We start from the raw sequence: 13,086 nt of genomic DNA, 5'->3' as shown, positions 1-13,086 counted from the left end.
AGGATTTCCTGGGACCCCTCTGCCATGCCTGGGGTGATGGGAGACTTTGCTTTGCCCTGCCCAGCCCCTGGACCCCTGAAAGGACCTTGTTGCTGGACTTTCTGCTCCCCTAAGCACCTGGAAGTGCTTTTTGTTTGCTATAGCGCTTGGGAGCGCTTGATTTGCCTTTCCTAGCGCTTGGGAGCGCTTTTTGCTTTATGGGAGCGTTTCTCCGCCCCGCATTTTGCGTGAGGAATTGCAGGTGCCACCCTGCTTTATGCCCGATATCGTTATATTTTTATTTACGGGTGCCACCCCATTTATTTTATTGCCTAACGGGTGCTCACCCCGTTTCTACTCTTATTTGTGATACCGAGGGTGCCCACCCCTCATTTTGGCCCTTGTTTATCACCGCCGCGGCCCTCTCGTGCCGCCATTAGGAAGCCAGGCATCGCAGGGCCTGACGCGGGACGGGACTTCCGGTTTTCGGACGAAGTCCCCGCCGCCGCGCACTGATTGGGCAGTACCCCGGCCAGAGGGCGAGAGGAGGAGAGGAAGCTGGCTGCCAGTTTCCCCGGGGCTCCCGAGTGAAGGGAGAGCCCCGGGGAGAGAGAGAAGTCCGGCGCGAGAGCAGCGAGGCTCCCATGTGTCCGGGAGAGCCCCGCTGGTGCCGCACTGCTGCCCGGCCGCCCAGACAGAAGGAACCCTGCAAGCCGGTGAGTGGGGCCCGGGGTTGTTTAAGGTAGAGGGGGCGTCGGGGCACATTGCCGGTGCCCGCCCCCTCCCCAGTCCTGGTTCACAAGTCCGGGGGCAATTTGTGCTCTGGAGTCCCCGAGCGGGATTCCTACGACCTCCAAGGGTATTTCCTGGATCTCGAGCCCCCAGAGGGGGGGCTCGAACGACGGGCCATATTTGTTTTAGGAGCCAGGGTGCTCCAAGGCCCACAGTGATTCTAGAGTCCCCACGAGGGACTTGGGCGCATTATGTTGTTGAGGAGCCAGAGTGCTCCAGAGGGCCCCTGTAGTGTGTACAGAGCCTAGAAGGCTCCCAGTTGGCGCAGTTTTGGTCCCTGAGGGCTAGTGAGAGCCCTGCCGCAGTTCTGCTTTACAGCTGCCCAGCAATTAGTGGGCAGCTGCACCGTTTAGGTTTTGGGATGTTCCCAGGTGCCCAGCAAGTAGTGGGCACCTGCCACGTTTAGGCCCCTGACATTGAGACACAGGGTGTCCTAGCCCCAACATGGCCAGTTGGCCTAGGGACTGCCACAGGGAGTGGCTTATGTAAGGTTTTGCGCAATTGTGTGGTTTTTCCTTGCACCTCTGAATGTTTTAGGCATCATGTGTCTTTGCGCTATTGTAACTTTGTAACTTTAACTTTCGCCATAGAAGTCAATGGTGATTCGCGGCTGTGTTTAGACACTGCACACGTCCCCCGTGGGTCTCCTGCGTCCCTACCTTGGGTGATTCCTGGTCGCCCCAGCAGTTCTACAGGCCCTAGGCCTAACTTCTATCCTCACGTGGTTCTTATACCACTTTCTTAGTATATGGTTTGTGAGGTCCCTAGGGCAAAACTTATACTGTGCTAATTTATTGTGTGCTATTTAAGTTCTTGTATTGTACTTTTGCCTCCAGCCTCATAAAGAGACTAGAGGGGTTGTGTTTAGAATAAATACATATATATATACATATATATATATATATATATATATATATATATATATATATATATATATATATATATATATATATATATATATATATATATATATATCCATATATATATATCCACACGAAAAGTTGCCCACAAAGGAAGGGCCCACACAGGTTAGTATAGCACAAATTATTTAATGGAGGTTGCATGCGGGAGCGAGACACTGCAAACGCTGGAATTACAGTCTTTAGCCCGACGCGTTTCGTGCTTCCCAGCACTTCCTCATGGGCTGTAAACACCAGTACAGGGTTAGGCAATGTCCATTTACCAGCACCTATATATCGTCTACATCCCGCCTTAGTGGGCGTGGCCACCCGCGTGGCCTGTTGGTTATCGTAGTGCTTATTATTCTCCAGTGAGTCGCCATGCCATGCCCTTAGTAAAAAGTCTCTTTAAGTATCCCTTCCTTTGTGGGCAACTTTTCGTGTGGATAAAGAGCGGCTTATGCCTAAGCCGCGGAAGGAGCCCCGCTGCGTCCGAGCAGCCCCGGTGAGACGCCAGCTGGCGTGATTGCACGGGACAGGAAGCCATTTATGGAGGTACGAGGGTGCATGTGAGGCGGCTGGACGTTGCACCGCAACCCACTTGGGATACTTAAAGAGACTTTTTACTAAGGGCATGGCATGGCGACTCACTGGAGAATAATAAGCACTACGATAACCAACAGGCCACGCGGGTGGCCACGCCCACTAAGGCGGGATGTAGAGGATATATAGGTGCTGGTAAATGGACATTGCCTAACCCTGTACTGGTGTTTACAGCCCATGAGGAAGTGCTGGGAAGCACGAAACGCGTCGGGCTAAAGACTGTAATTCCAGCGTTTGCAGTGTCTCGCTCCCGCATGCAACCTCCATTAAATAATTTGTGCTATACTAACCTGTGTGGGCCCTTCCTTTGTGGGCAACTTTTCGTGTGGATATATAGATAGATATATATATATATATATAAATATATATATATACCTGGTGTGGTGCTCTTTCATTTGATCATTTAAGAGATTATAGACAGGTAAAACAAGCTGCTTTACATTCCTTCAAGACTTAGCCTGAAGGCTGCTCTCCACAGCTATCACTAGAATAGCTTTCTATAAAGGTTGTCTTAAACCTACCATCAATTAGGGTCGTTTGGACTGGTGCAAGGTGCCCACTATAATAGTGGATATCATATGCCAGGCCAACTTCTCATAACACCTATGGTCGAGAGTAGATCTGCCGCCACAAGTGGTGGGGTGGAACCCATGGACGTGTATACGGACGCGAAGTGCGTAGCAAATGCACCCCATAGACTTTGAGCCAATGAGACCGATCCTACTTTTTTCTAGAAATACAATTCAGTTTCCTAGCGTTGTTTTGATATGTGTTTATGTTTATGTTTAGGAAATTTGTATTGCGCACAAATACCCTGGGGTGTCTCGGCGCATAGGACTGTGAACCCGACTAGAGCACACGAAGGACTCACTGATTAAATAGCCAGGTCTTTAGTTGTTTCCTAAAGATTACGAGGGTGGGGCTACTTCTGATGGAAAAGGGGAGGGTATTCCAGAGTCTGGCAGTGGCAACAAGAAAGAGTCTGTCTCCCCAGGAAGAGGTTTTAGTGCGAGGGACTGGGAGACAAAGGGCCGTGGAGGAACGGAGTGTTCTTGGGGGGGCGTAAATGACGAAGGCATTCCTGAGAAACTGAGGCCCTACGTTGTGAATGGCCTTATATGCGATGCAAAGGGCCTTGAACTTGATCATATTTCTGACCGACGCCAGTGGAGATGTCGAATGGCCTTAGTGGTGGATTTAGATTTAGGGATCCCAAGTAGGACCCTGGCTGCAGGGTTCTGAACCGACCGGAGTTTGTTCAGAACCTTCTCTTGGGCATTTAGAAGGAGGGCGTTACAATAATCGATCTTTGAGAAGATCAGGGTGGTGACAAGGGTTTTGCCCGCCGAGGCCGGAAGAAAGGGCATCAGCTTCTTGTTTTTCTTTAGGAGGTAAAAGGAAGAGGATACCACGTTATTTACATGGTGGTTGAATATGAGTTTATCATCAACCATCACTCCCAAGTTTCTAACCTTGGGAACGGGTTGTGGTGGAGGACCCATTTCTTTGGGCCACCAGATGGACGACCAGACGGGAGATGGATTGCCAAAGATCAAGACCTCGGTCTTATCTGAATTTAACTTTAAGCAGTTATTGGTCATCCAAGAACTGGTGGCCAACATACCCTCCTGGAATCTGGAGGCTACTGCGTACCGCTTGGACCAGCTGGGTGTCATCAGCATAAGTAGTCAAGCTCAAACCGTAGGATTTGATTATCCTCGCCAAGTCCAGAACGTAGATATTAAATAGCGTTGGACTTAGCGAAGATCCCTGCGGCACTCCGCAAGGGAGAGCGATGGTGGGAGAGCAGTAGGTACCCATTTTTACGGTTTGAGTGCGGTCCAATAGAAATGAAGCCAGGAGGTGCTTTGCAAGATGGTTAATGCCAAGAGTTGCGACACGGTCGATCAGAATGGAATGATCGACCGTGTCAAAGGCCGCGGATAAGTCCAGTAGTATGAGCACAGCTGCTCTGCCCTGGTCCATGATTACCCTAATTTCGTCCGTGGCTTTTATCAAGGCAGTTTCTGTCACGTGGCCTTGCCTAAAGCCAAATTGGGCGTCGTCTAACAATTGATTACAGTCGATGTAGTCAGATAACTGCCTATTCATACGTTTTTCCACTATCTTAACAGGAAACGGGAGACATGCTATGGGGCGATAGTTGACTGAGGCCGTGGGATCCAAGGATGGTTTCTTCAATAATGGTTTAATCACTGCTTGTTTCCAAGCTGGAGGAAATATCCCGGAGCGGAAGATGGCGTCGCAGATTTCCATGAGCAGGGGAGAGATCACCTCTGGGATTTGTTTGAGTATGGAAGGAGGGCATGGATCTAACGGCGACCCTGATCTGGTGGATGAGATGAGGTTCCTAATCTGGTCCGCACTGGCCAAGTCAAAGTTAAGAAACGAAGAGGAAGAAACTGTTAGTGGAAGGGAGGAGGTGGGGTCATTGAGATGGGAGTGTGTGGGGAATGATGTATAGATCTTCATAACCTTAGTGGTGAAGAAGTCAGCCAAAGAATTGCAGAAGACTTGTGATACCTCAGTAGGCTCACTGGTTTTAGGGATAGAAAGGGCATTGACAACCTGAAATAGTTTTTTGGATGAGTTCTGAGCGGAGTCAATTTGGGAGGAGTAAAAGATACTTTTTTGTTTAATAATTGCCCGCTTGTAGATAGACAGGGCATCCTCATAGTTTTGTTTGTCCTGGGGTTTGTATTGCTTCCGCCAGTGCCTTTCAAGGTTTCTGCAGTACTGTCTCTGAAGCCTAAGCTCCTCAGTGAACCAGGGTGCAGAGGGGGTGGCTCGATTCGGAAACATTTTTTTGAACGGTACTACTTGATTACAGGCTTGATGTGGTATCTTCAGGGCCCAAGGGTTTATGGTGAGGGTCTTGCGTTGTGGGGGAGAGCATATAGTTATCTTGGTAAGGATAGGTGAGTGGTCTGAGATGCTGTGTGCAAGACAGTGGGACTCGGAGAATTCGTGATGTCTTGTGCGTGGGTGAGCATGTGGTCGATCTGGGATTGGCTGTTGTGGGCCCCTGAGTGGAACGTGCATCGTACAGTGGTGAGGTTGAGTTGTCGCCAGATGTGAACAAGGCCCATGTCGGACAGGAACTTGGCAAGTTGAGATCGAGATCCCCCGGGGGGTCTCTGCGTGGCAGGAGGCGATCCTTGGTGCCATCTATCGCAAGGTTAAAGTTCCCCAGTACTAACATACCAAGCGGAAGATCAAGGAGGCATGTTCCTAGGTCCTGCAACATGAGGAGTTGCAGTCCAGGGGGGGCATAAGTCGATATACGGTTCAGTGTCATCCCCTTCCATGTGCCGGTTAGTGCTACGTATCTGTCTTGGTCATCAGTCCAGGTCTTATGTATCATACACGGACATCCCCTGCGTAAAATTATCCCAGTCCCTCATGAACTCGATGTAAACCCCGCATGAGTGACAAGTCGATATCCCCACCTATTTAAGGCACTGCAAGAGTTGCCAATTAGATGCGTTTCTTGGAAAAGGAGAATGTCCGGTGCCTCTCTTTAGATATTGGAGGACTAACCCTCGTTTAATTTTGTCCCAAGGCCGTTAGCATTCTACGTGAGGAACTTAAGGTCTACGTGTGGTCCTATGTGAGTGAAGACGGTCGGTCTATGTGAACTCGGAGTGGGGAGAACATGTCAAAGGTCGCACCTTGATGATATTGTGAATAAAAAACTATGTGGTATGTCTGTGTGGGAGTCCGCATGGTCCCATCTTTTGCAGGCCGCCGAGAGATGAGACACACAGGTGTCACTTGTGACCCCCACATCAGTGTAGCGTGACCATAGGCTGTGACTTGTAGGGTTGTGAAAAAAACACTGCTGCATGTTATGAACATTTCCCAGCAACGAGACCACCTCCCCCCAAAAAGGAAACAAGCATGCACCCCCCCCCCAATAATAGTCCCAAACTCCCCCCTCCCTGCATGACGGGTAAGAAACCTCCCACCGCCCCCAACCTGCAGAGTGGGTATCGCCCACCATAAATGAGTTTTGGGTACATGAATCAACCCCAGTCCGTTGGGCAATGATTTGTGTTTCACATTATCCCGAGCATGAATATCCGGAGTGGAAGCTAAAGTATCTCTCATCACTTGTACAAAGTACCCCCCAACACCCAACAGAAATTACATAGTTACGTCTCTGGGTCCATTGGTGTCTGCGACAGGCGATCGTAGGTCATTACCATAGAACAGTTCAGAAGTACATAGCTCGATTCAGGCAATAAGGTACCACAGAGTCAACCACGTAGGCCCATGTCTTGTGTTTGTGTCCCTAGTCCAAGTGGTGCTGTTCTTGCAAGGCTGCCGTGGCGGTGCCACCGCCCCTCGGGGACCCCTGGTGATGGTCCGGTCTATCTTGGGAGCCGGTCCCACGACTATCTTTGTTGTGTCGCTTCCCGACTGTGTACCAACCCTCAAGCCAGTCCCATGCGTCTTTGGGGCTTGAAAACAACCATATATTCCCTTCAGAAACTACACGCAGTTTTACAGGGAAGAGCATGGCGTATTTGATTTCTTGGTCGCACAAGACACGCTTCACCTCCAGGAAACTACGGTGCGGTCTCTGGACCCCTATCGTTAAGTACTGGAAAAAGGTGACTTGGCTGTGATCTACAGTAACTGGTAGGGCGGCACTCGCTGTGTGCAATATTACATCGCAGTCTCAATAGTTAAACACCCCCGCCAGGAGGGGTCGGAGCGGTGCTGATACTTTGGTCTTCCGCCTGGCACCCTGTGGGCCCTCTCAATAGAGAAATAGTTGGATAGGTCCTTAGGTTGGAGGTGTTGCAACACCAGTTTTTCTACAAATAAGTCTGCAGCCTGCCCTTCCGCTCCTTCAGGTACACCCATTATAAGGATGTTGTTGCGCCGCATACGGCCCTCATATTCATCAAGTTGGAGCTCCAGTATGTTCGGTTTACCTTGAAGATTAGTGACTTGGCGCTTGAGGCGATCGGAGTCTGTTGTTAAGTTTTTGGTTGCGGATTAAAAAAAAGGCTGTCTTGATCGTTAGCAGCCAGAGGGGACAACTGTGTAGAGGCTTGAAAGGAGCACACACAAAAAAGTGAGGACCAAATTGATGTCCCATTGTGGCATAACTAGCTGTCCTGTTTTCCGTTTCTATATTTGGTAAATTCTGGTGGGGTTTTTTCAGTGTTTTCAATATCTTAAAAAACAGTTGTTATCAGTGGTTACACATTTTCACGCCACTAAAAACAAAAGAAAAAGTGTTTTTCCGGTGTTTATGGAACGTTTTGCTTTTATCATTGCTTGCTTTCTGCACTGAAAGAACATGGTATATAGACAATGTACATATAATGTATATGAGGTCCAAAGAGATTTTTGCACATTAATCTTATTGTAGTACACCATACAATACTTCTTCAGTGAGTCTTTGGTCATGTACGCTCGTGTTTTCCTTCCCATGTAAACGTCTGTGAAAAGGCCCTCTCAGCATTCATAGCCCCTTGGGCTGAGAACCGTCAGCTAAGGGACACAATTTGGATGACTCTTTCTTTGATGCCACATAAAGCAATAACTCTGAAGGTTGCAAAGATGCTTTCAGCATACCATCTAACAAGTGGCAATGATCTCCTACAGGGAATCACTTCAGCTCGGGTATCAATTTTGACAGGTCATCACACAAATTTTTTATATACGTAGCTGAATCACTACAAATACAAACAATATCACTCCAATATTTGTTGAACTTGGAAAGAACCTTTTTTGCAGAGCATAACAAGTGACACTGCGTCCAATGTTTTCCAAAAGTCTGGTGTCACGTTTTCACCACTATCCCAGATGCTTGGTGATATATATACTTGTCACTATACCTTGTATTTAATGTTTAAAGCCTGAGGTGTTGGCAATTCACCTACTATCAATACTGACCCACTTGAAACTATGGTCTGATGTATTAAGGATTTTTACCCATTCTCTGTGGGTAAATGTGATGACACATATGGAAAGATTTTTATGAAACTAGCCATTTTACCTATCAGTAAAAGAATCAAATGCAGCCAAAATATCAAATGTGAGTTTGATATGTCCTGATTCTCTACAGTTTATAAAATAATTAAACTAAACCTAAAACGTGAAACTAAACCCTGCATCTTTAGACCAAAGGCCATAATACTGAAAAAAGTAAAAGGAAGAAGAAACAATATTGTAGTGGCATCCCTAAAGAACAAAACTCAAGCAGAATAATGTTAGCCAGTCTTTCTTCCTACTAGCTTGTATAACAAAGTTACATTTTATTGACCCCTTCAGTAAGAACAAAATGACTCTTTCACTTTCTTTTTCCTTTCTTTGAATGGCATTTAGTTTGTGGCTGTGCAGGTGTTTTTTCAGTGTTTATATGTTTTCACCGGTGAGGGCTATTTTTCTTTCAGTGGGGTTTTATCAGTTATTATAGGTTTAAACCTAAAACCCCACAGCCTCATAACGAAGGTCGTGGGCAGAAACAAGTGAACCAGCCCATTTAGATACGTATTTAGAATTGGAGTCCTAAAGAAAGCCAGTTGGTCTGGAAGCCACAAAAAAGCTAATAGAGCAGAAACACAACCCTTGAGAGTACCCAACGCAGAGCCCTGCCTTGTAAGGGCTAGAATGAATAGAAGAACGGTAGAAAGAGATGCATAAAGAGGGGCAATAGACCTTTCTGTACAGTATATTACAAATATTTGCCACCGGCAGGCTTATAACGTGTTAGTGGAGGCCGCCTGGCCGCCAAGATAAAGTTGTATACTTCAGGAGGAAAGTCAAAAGCCATCAACTGTTGCTGCTCAATTTCCACGCATGGAGGAGCAAAGTTGACAGGTTCAGGTGGAGGACACGCCCGTGCTGCTGCAACAGACCTGGGCTGGGCAATGGCGGCGTGCAATAGTCCTATTTACAGGAGTCCCTGTGCTAAGCTTGGACCACGTGCCTAGAAGGACAACAGTTAGTGCCTCATTAAAGGGCAAAAGGGGTTCAGAGTTGGAAGCCCCAGGCTGAACTCCTTCCGTCAGAAGATTAGTCCTGACCAGCACGGAGGGCAGCTCTAGTCTGAGGACCACTGCCACCTTTTCAACCACCATGGCATAAGATGCCCCTTCCTCAATAGTCACAGTTGGTGGAGAGAGCATTCCAGTATCTAGGGAAGTATCCAGTACACTGGCTTCTCAAGTTCCCCATGCCAGTACATCTGCTTTACAGAGTCATCCTGGTGTTCCAAAGGGTCCACAGACCCCTCCCATTCCTCTCCAGAGCCTAAAACATCTTCAAATTGTTCAAGTGACAACACAGAATCTCTGCGTTAAATCTGTGTCGGAATCGACATCGAGCGACGCCGTTCCGAATCGGTCTCATTGGGGATAAGGATGGGCTGGCACAGCCGGTGGACACCAGTGGCACTAACTTTGGGTCGAACATCGTGCTGTCGCAATGACATGGCCGCCGTCGACCCGGATCCGAGATCGGATCCCTGAGCCCCACCGGCACTGTGACAGGAGCCGATGGTGTGAAATCAGATAGGGCCTCTTTCAACCCCTCAGGCCAGAGGGCTCACCAGAGGGGTCGTCCCGCTCAAAGACGTGGGCCATGGCTTCGTAAAATTCTTTCATTTGAGCGGGGTCACTCCGCTTCTGGAAAGGGTTGGAGGTAAGAAGTCTGCCTTGGCTCCGCGGAACCATGCCTAGAGCGATGATGCTCAATACCTCGTAGATGGACAACAGTTGAGGGGAAGATAAAGTCCGCTTAGATTTCCTGTGCCTCTTCCCCGAGTTTTCGTAAGACCTCGAGTGGGACGAAGAGGACTTGGGGTTCCGGGAGCAGTCCCATGACCACCTCGTCTTCGATTGGGACCGGGACATCCACGGAGTCTCACTGGACTGCGTCGACTGCCAGGCCGCAAGGAGCTTCGTATCCTGCTCCTGCAAGGCCTTCGGAGCCATAGCCCGACAGTCTGAGCGCGATTTCAGATTGTGGTTGCGGTCAAGAACCAGAGACAGACGAGGTGGAGGTAACCGACATCATGAAGTGTCAGGCACCGCACGGCTTAAACCCTGTCTTTCTCAAAGACATCCTCGCACATGAAGATGGAAATTATTTCCAAGTCGACAAAAAGTAAAAAAAAAGGCTCGTCAAAAAGCGACAGAGGGGCACTTAACTGGTGCGGAAAGAAAAAAACACACGTCCACGTTCCTGGTTGGTGCCTATATAGGTGACCGCAATGTCATAACCGATGCTACCAACGGCGAAAACGTCATGCAGAACGGATTGGAGCTACCCAACAACAGGTGTAAGAGGTATTGCTCAAGGAAAAGTTTCCGGATCCAGCCTGACGCCTGCGAAATTCAAAGGTAAGGAATCTGCAGCTAGAATTTACCATCAGATACACTGAACATATGCTGGCTCCTTTCTAATATAACAGAACACTGGATGTGAATTATGTTATGGAAGAAATTGATCAAATATGTGTTCAATGCATTCTGAATTGTAATTTTGCACAAATTACATGGATATCATTTAGTAATATTTATATAGTATTGTTCAACTAGCAAAAGTTATAAACGGTATCCCCGAGCCACCCCCAAATTACAGAGACTGTGGGTTCTCTATGTGAAGCTTTTTTTTAATTCTTATTTAGGATCACTCACATTAAGAAAACTTTATTTTTTAGCAGTTAATCTTAAAAATAATCACATCATAAAGAGTGACCAAGGGCTTAATATAGCTATCAAAATCTTACCTTCTCTGCTTTCCTTCTTTCCCATTAGAAAATCTTCAGTGTATGGTGTCATATCCAGTCGTAGAGGAAAAGAGAAGTGTGTGTTGACTTTCTCCTTCATCATTGTTACCATATTAAATGTGTATCGCATTGTATTAAAGCTTAAGATTCGTGGTAATTTCTTGAAACACGCCCTAAGTACAAATAGTGTGATTTGAAAATAAATATCTATATTTGAGGAACTATTTACATCATTAAAACACAAGAACAATAAAAGTAAAGAAATAGGATATTGGTCACATTTGTAAAGGAGTAACCCATCACTATACTATAAATTGGGGCTATGGCCATTGAATGCATTAATGAACAAGTTACTTTCCTTCGGTAACGCATTATCTGGTACAGACTCGGTCTAGCTGCACATTCCTTACCTGACGCCTGGAAAATTCAAAGGTAAGGAATCTGCAGCTAGAAGTCTCTATCAGATTTTAAATTCTCTAGTATCAAAGAGTGACAGCACTGAAGATAACAAACATAGTTATAGATCTGGAGCAGCTTACTGAAATGGCAATGCTAACAAATTGTTGACAGTTGGAAAAACAGTACACGAGGATTATAAATCTGAGACGTAGGAGGAAATTAAGATAACTACTGCTATCATTAATAGCAGAAATTATCACAGACATCTCATCGTTTTTACACATTGTGAGAAGTTGGCCTGATATATGATGCTCACTACTTCTAGTGATCACCTTGTATCAGTCCAAACAACCCTTATGGTGATTGGTTGTAAGTCAACCTTATAGACCAGCTATCCTAATGGTAGCATGGACAAAGCAGTCTTAGGCTAAACTCTTTTGGCATGTGAAGCCAGCTGTTTTACCACAATATAACCCCTTGAATATCAGATGAAAGGACACCATACAGGTTGTTATGAAAATAAACACTATATTTTTTTATAACAACACCTCTGAACTCTTTATGAGGTCAGAGGGCTAAGCACATGACAATCTCTTACGAAAAATACGACAAGTTGCACAAAATTACAATGGCTCCCTAGGGGCACGACAAACCATATACTAAGTAAGTGGAATGTGAGAGTCGATAAAAGGAATGGAGCTGTCCAGAGGCTGTAGGATCGATGGGACCACGCTACACTAACTTCAGGTAAGTAATAAGAGGCCCACGGAATGCGTGTGCAGAGTGTGAACTCACACGCGAGATGCGTAACAACGTCTATGGACAGTACAGTTCAAGTAAAAGGTAAGTACGGACAATCCTGACTAGGTAGGACAACAACGACTGTGGAATTGGACACTAGGACAGTTAGACTACCCTTGAGCACTGAAATGCTCTTCGTACCTCACCAACGGGCTGCGGGTGCATAGGTGCCAAAGTGTGTCGGGTTCTCGCGTTGAAGTCAATGGAGCCTGAAAGAAAAGATGCTGCAGGCGACCAGGAGGAAGATGTCCGTGCGATCCAAGGGTGGATCGGTGAAGAAGAGGACCTGAAAGCAGAAGGGACAGTGTTCAAAGTCACTAGCCAGTGACCGGTGTGGAACCAGGAAGGAACCAGGTGCTGTCGTCGCGATCAGGTGAAGAGTGGACGCTTGACTCTGCAGCCACGTGGACCAGGAGGTGTCTTCGATGACCAAGATGGAGGCACGAGCTGTCCCACGCAGGCTCTCCCTGTTGGCGGTGTCGGATCCGGGATTGGAGTCAACAGGCCTTGGCAAAGGCAACCAACGCGGTGAGTGGAAAAGACGTCTGGTGCGGACTAGGAGAGTCCGGGGTGCCCCTCTTTTGGAAGGGAGCAAGGGCCAGTCTGGAGCAACCAGACCAGCAGCAAAGATTCAAAGGTTCGTCGTCTAGGAGGCCACTAGCCAGCCGGCAAGTGACCAGACAACGCGTCGAGCAGCAAACAAGCAGAAGGGCCCCACGCAGACCTCGTGGATGCTGGAGGGCTGATCTTCGGTGCAGGGGCTGCTCGGGGCTGGGGCTTCTAAGTCCCCAAAGCACTTGGTCGAGTTTACCTCGGGAGTCGTGCTGGAAGCGAAGTGCA

General features: G+C 47.5%; 1 protein-coding gene across 2 annotated transcripts in view; it reads right to left on the bottom strand.

Annotated features, from left to right (window-relative positions):
* USP34 (ubiquitin specific peptidase 34) overlaps positions 1–13,086 on the bottom strand; it is a 2,681,755-nt gene that overhangs the window by 1,246,418 nt on the left and 1,422,251 nt on the right. For both annotated transcript variants that reach the window (XM_078649291.1, XM_078649292.1), the window contains exon 48: positions 11,047–11,219. In XM_078649291.1, the coding sequence (XP_078505417.1) occupies positions 11,047–11,219 (173 nt within the window). The remainder of the gene's footprint in view (positions 1–11,046; positions 11,220–13,086) is intronic.

This window comes from Lissotriton helveticus, chromosome 6 (genome assembly GCF_964261635.1).
Source record: "Lissotriton helveticus chromosome 6, aLisHel1.1, whole genome shotgun sequence".
In the NCBI taxonomy this organism is placed as follows: domain Eukaryota; kingdom Metazoa; phylum Chordata; class Amphibia; order Caudata; family Salamandridae; genus Lissotriton; species Lissotriton helveticus.
This window is presented reverse-complemented; position numbering and strand designations above follow the sequence as displayed.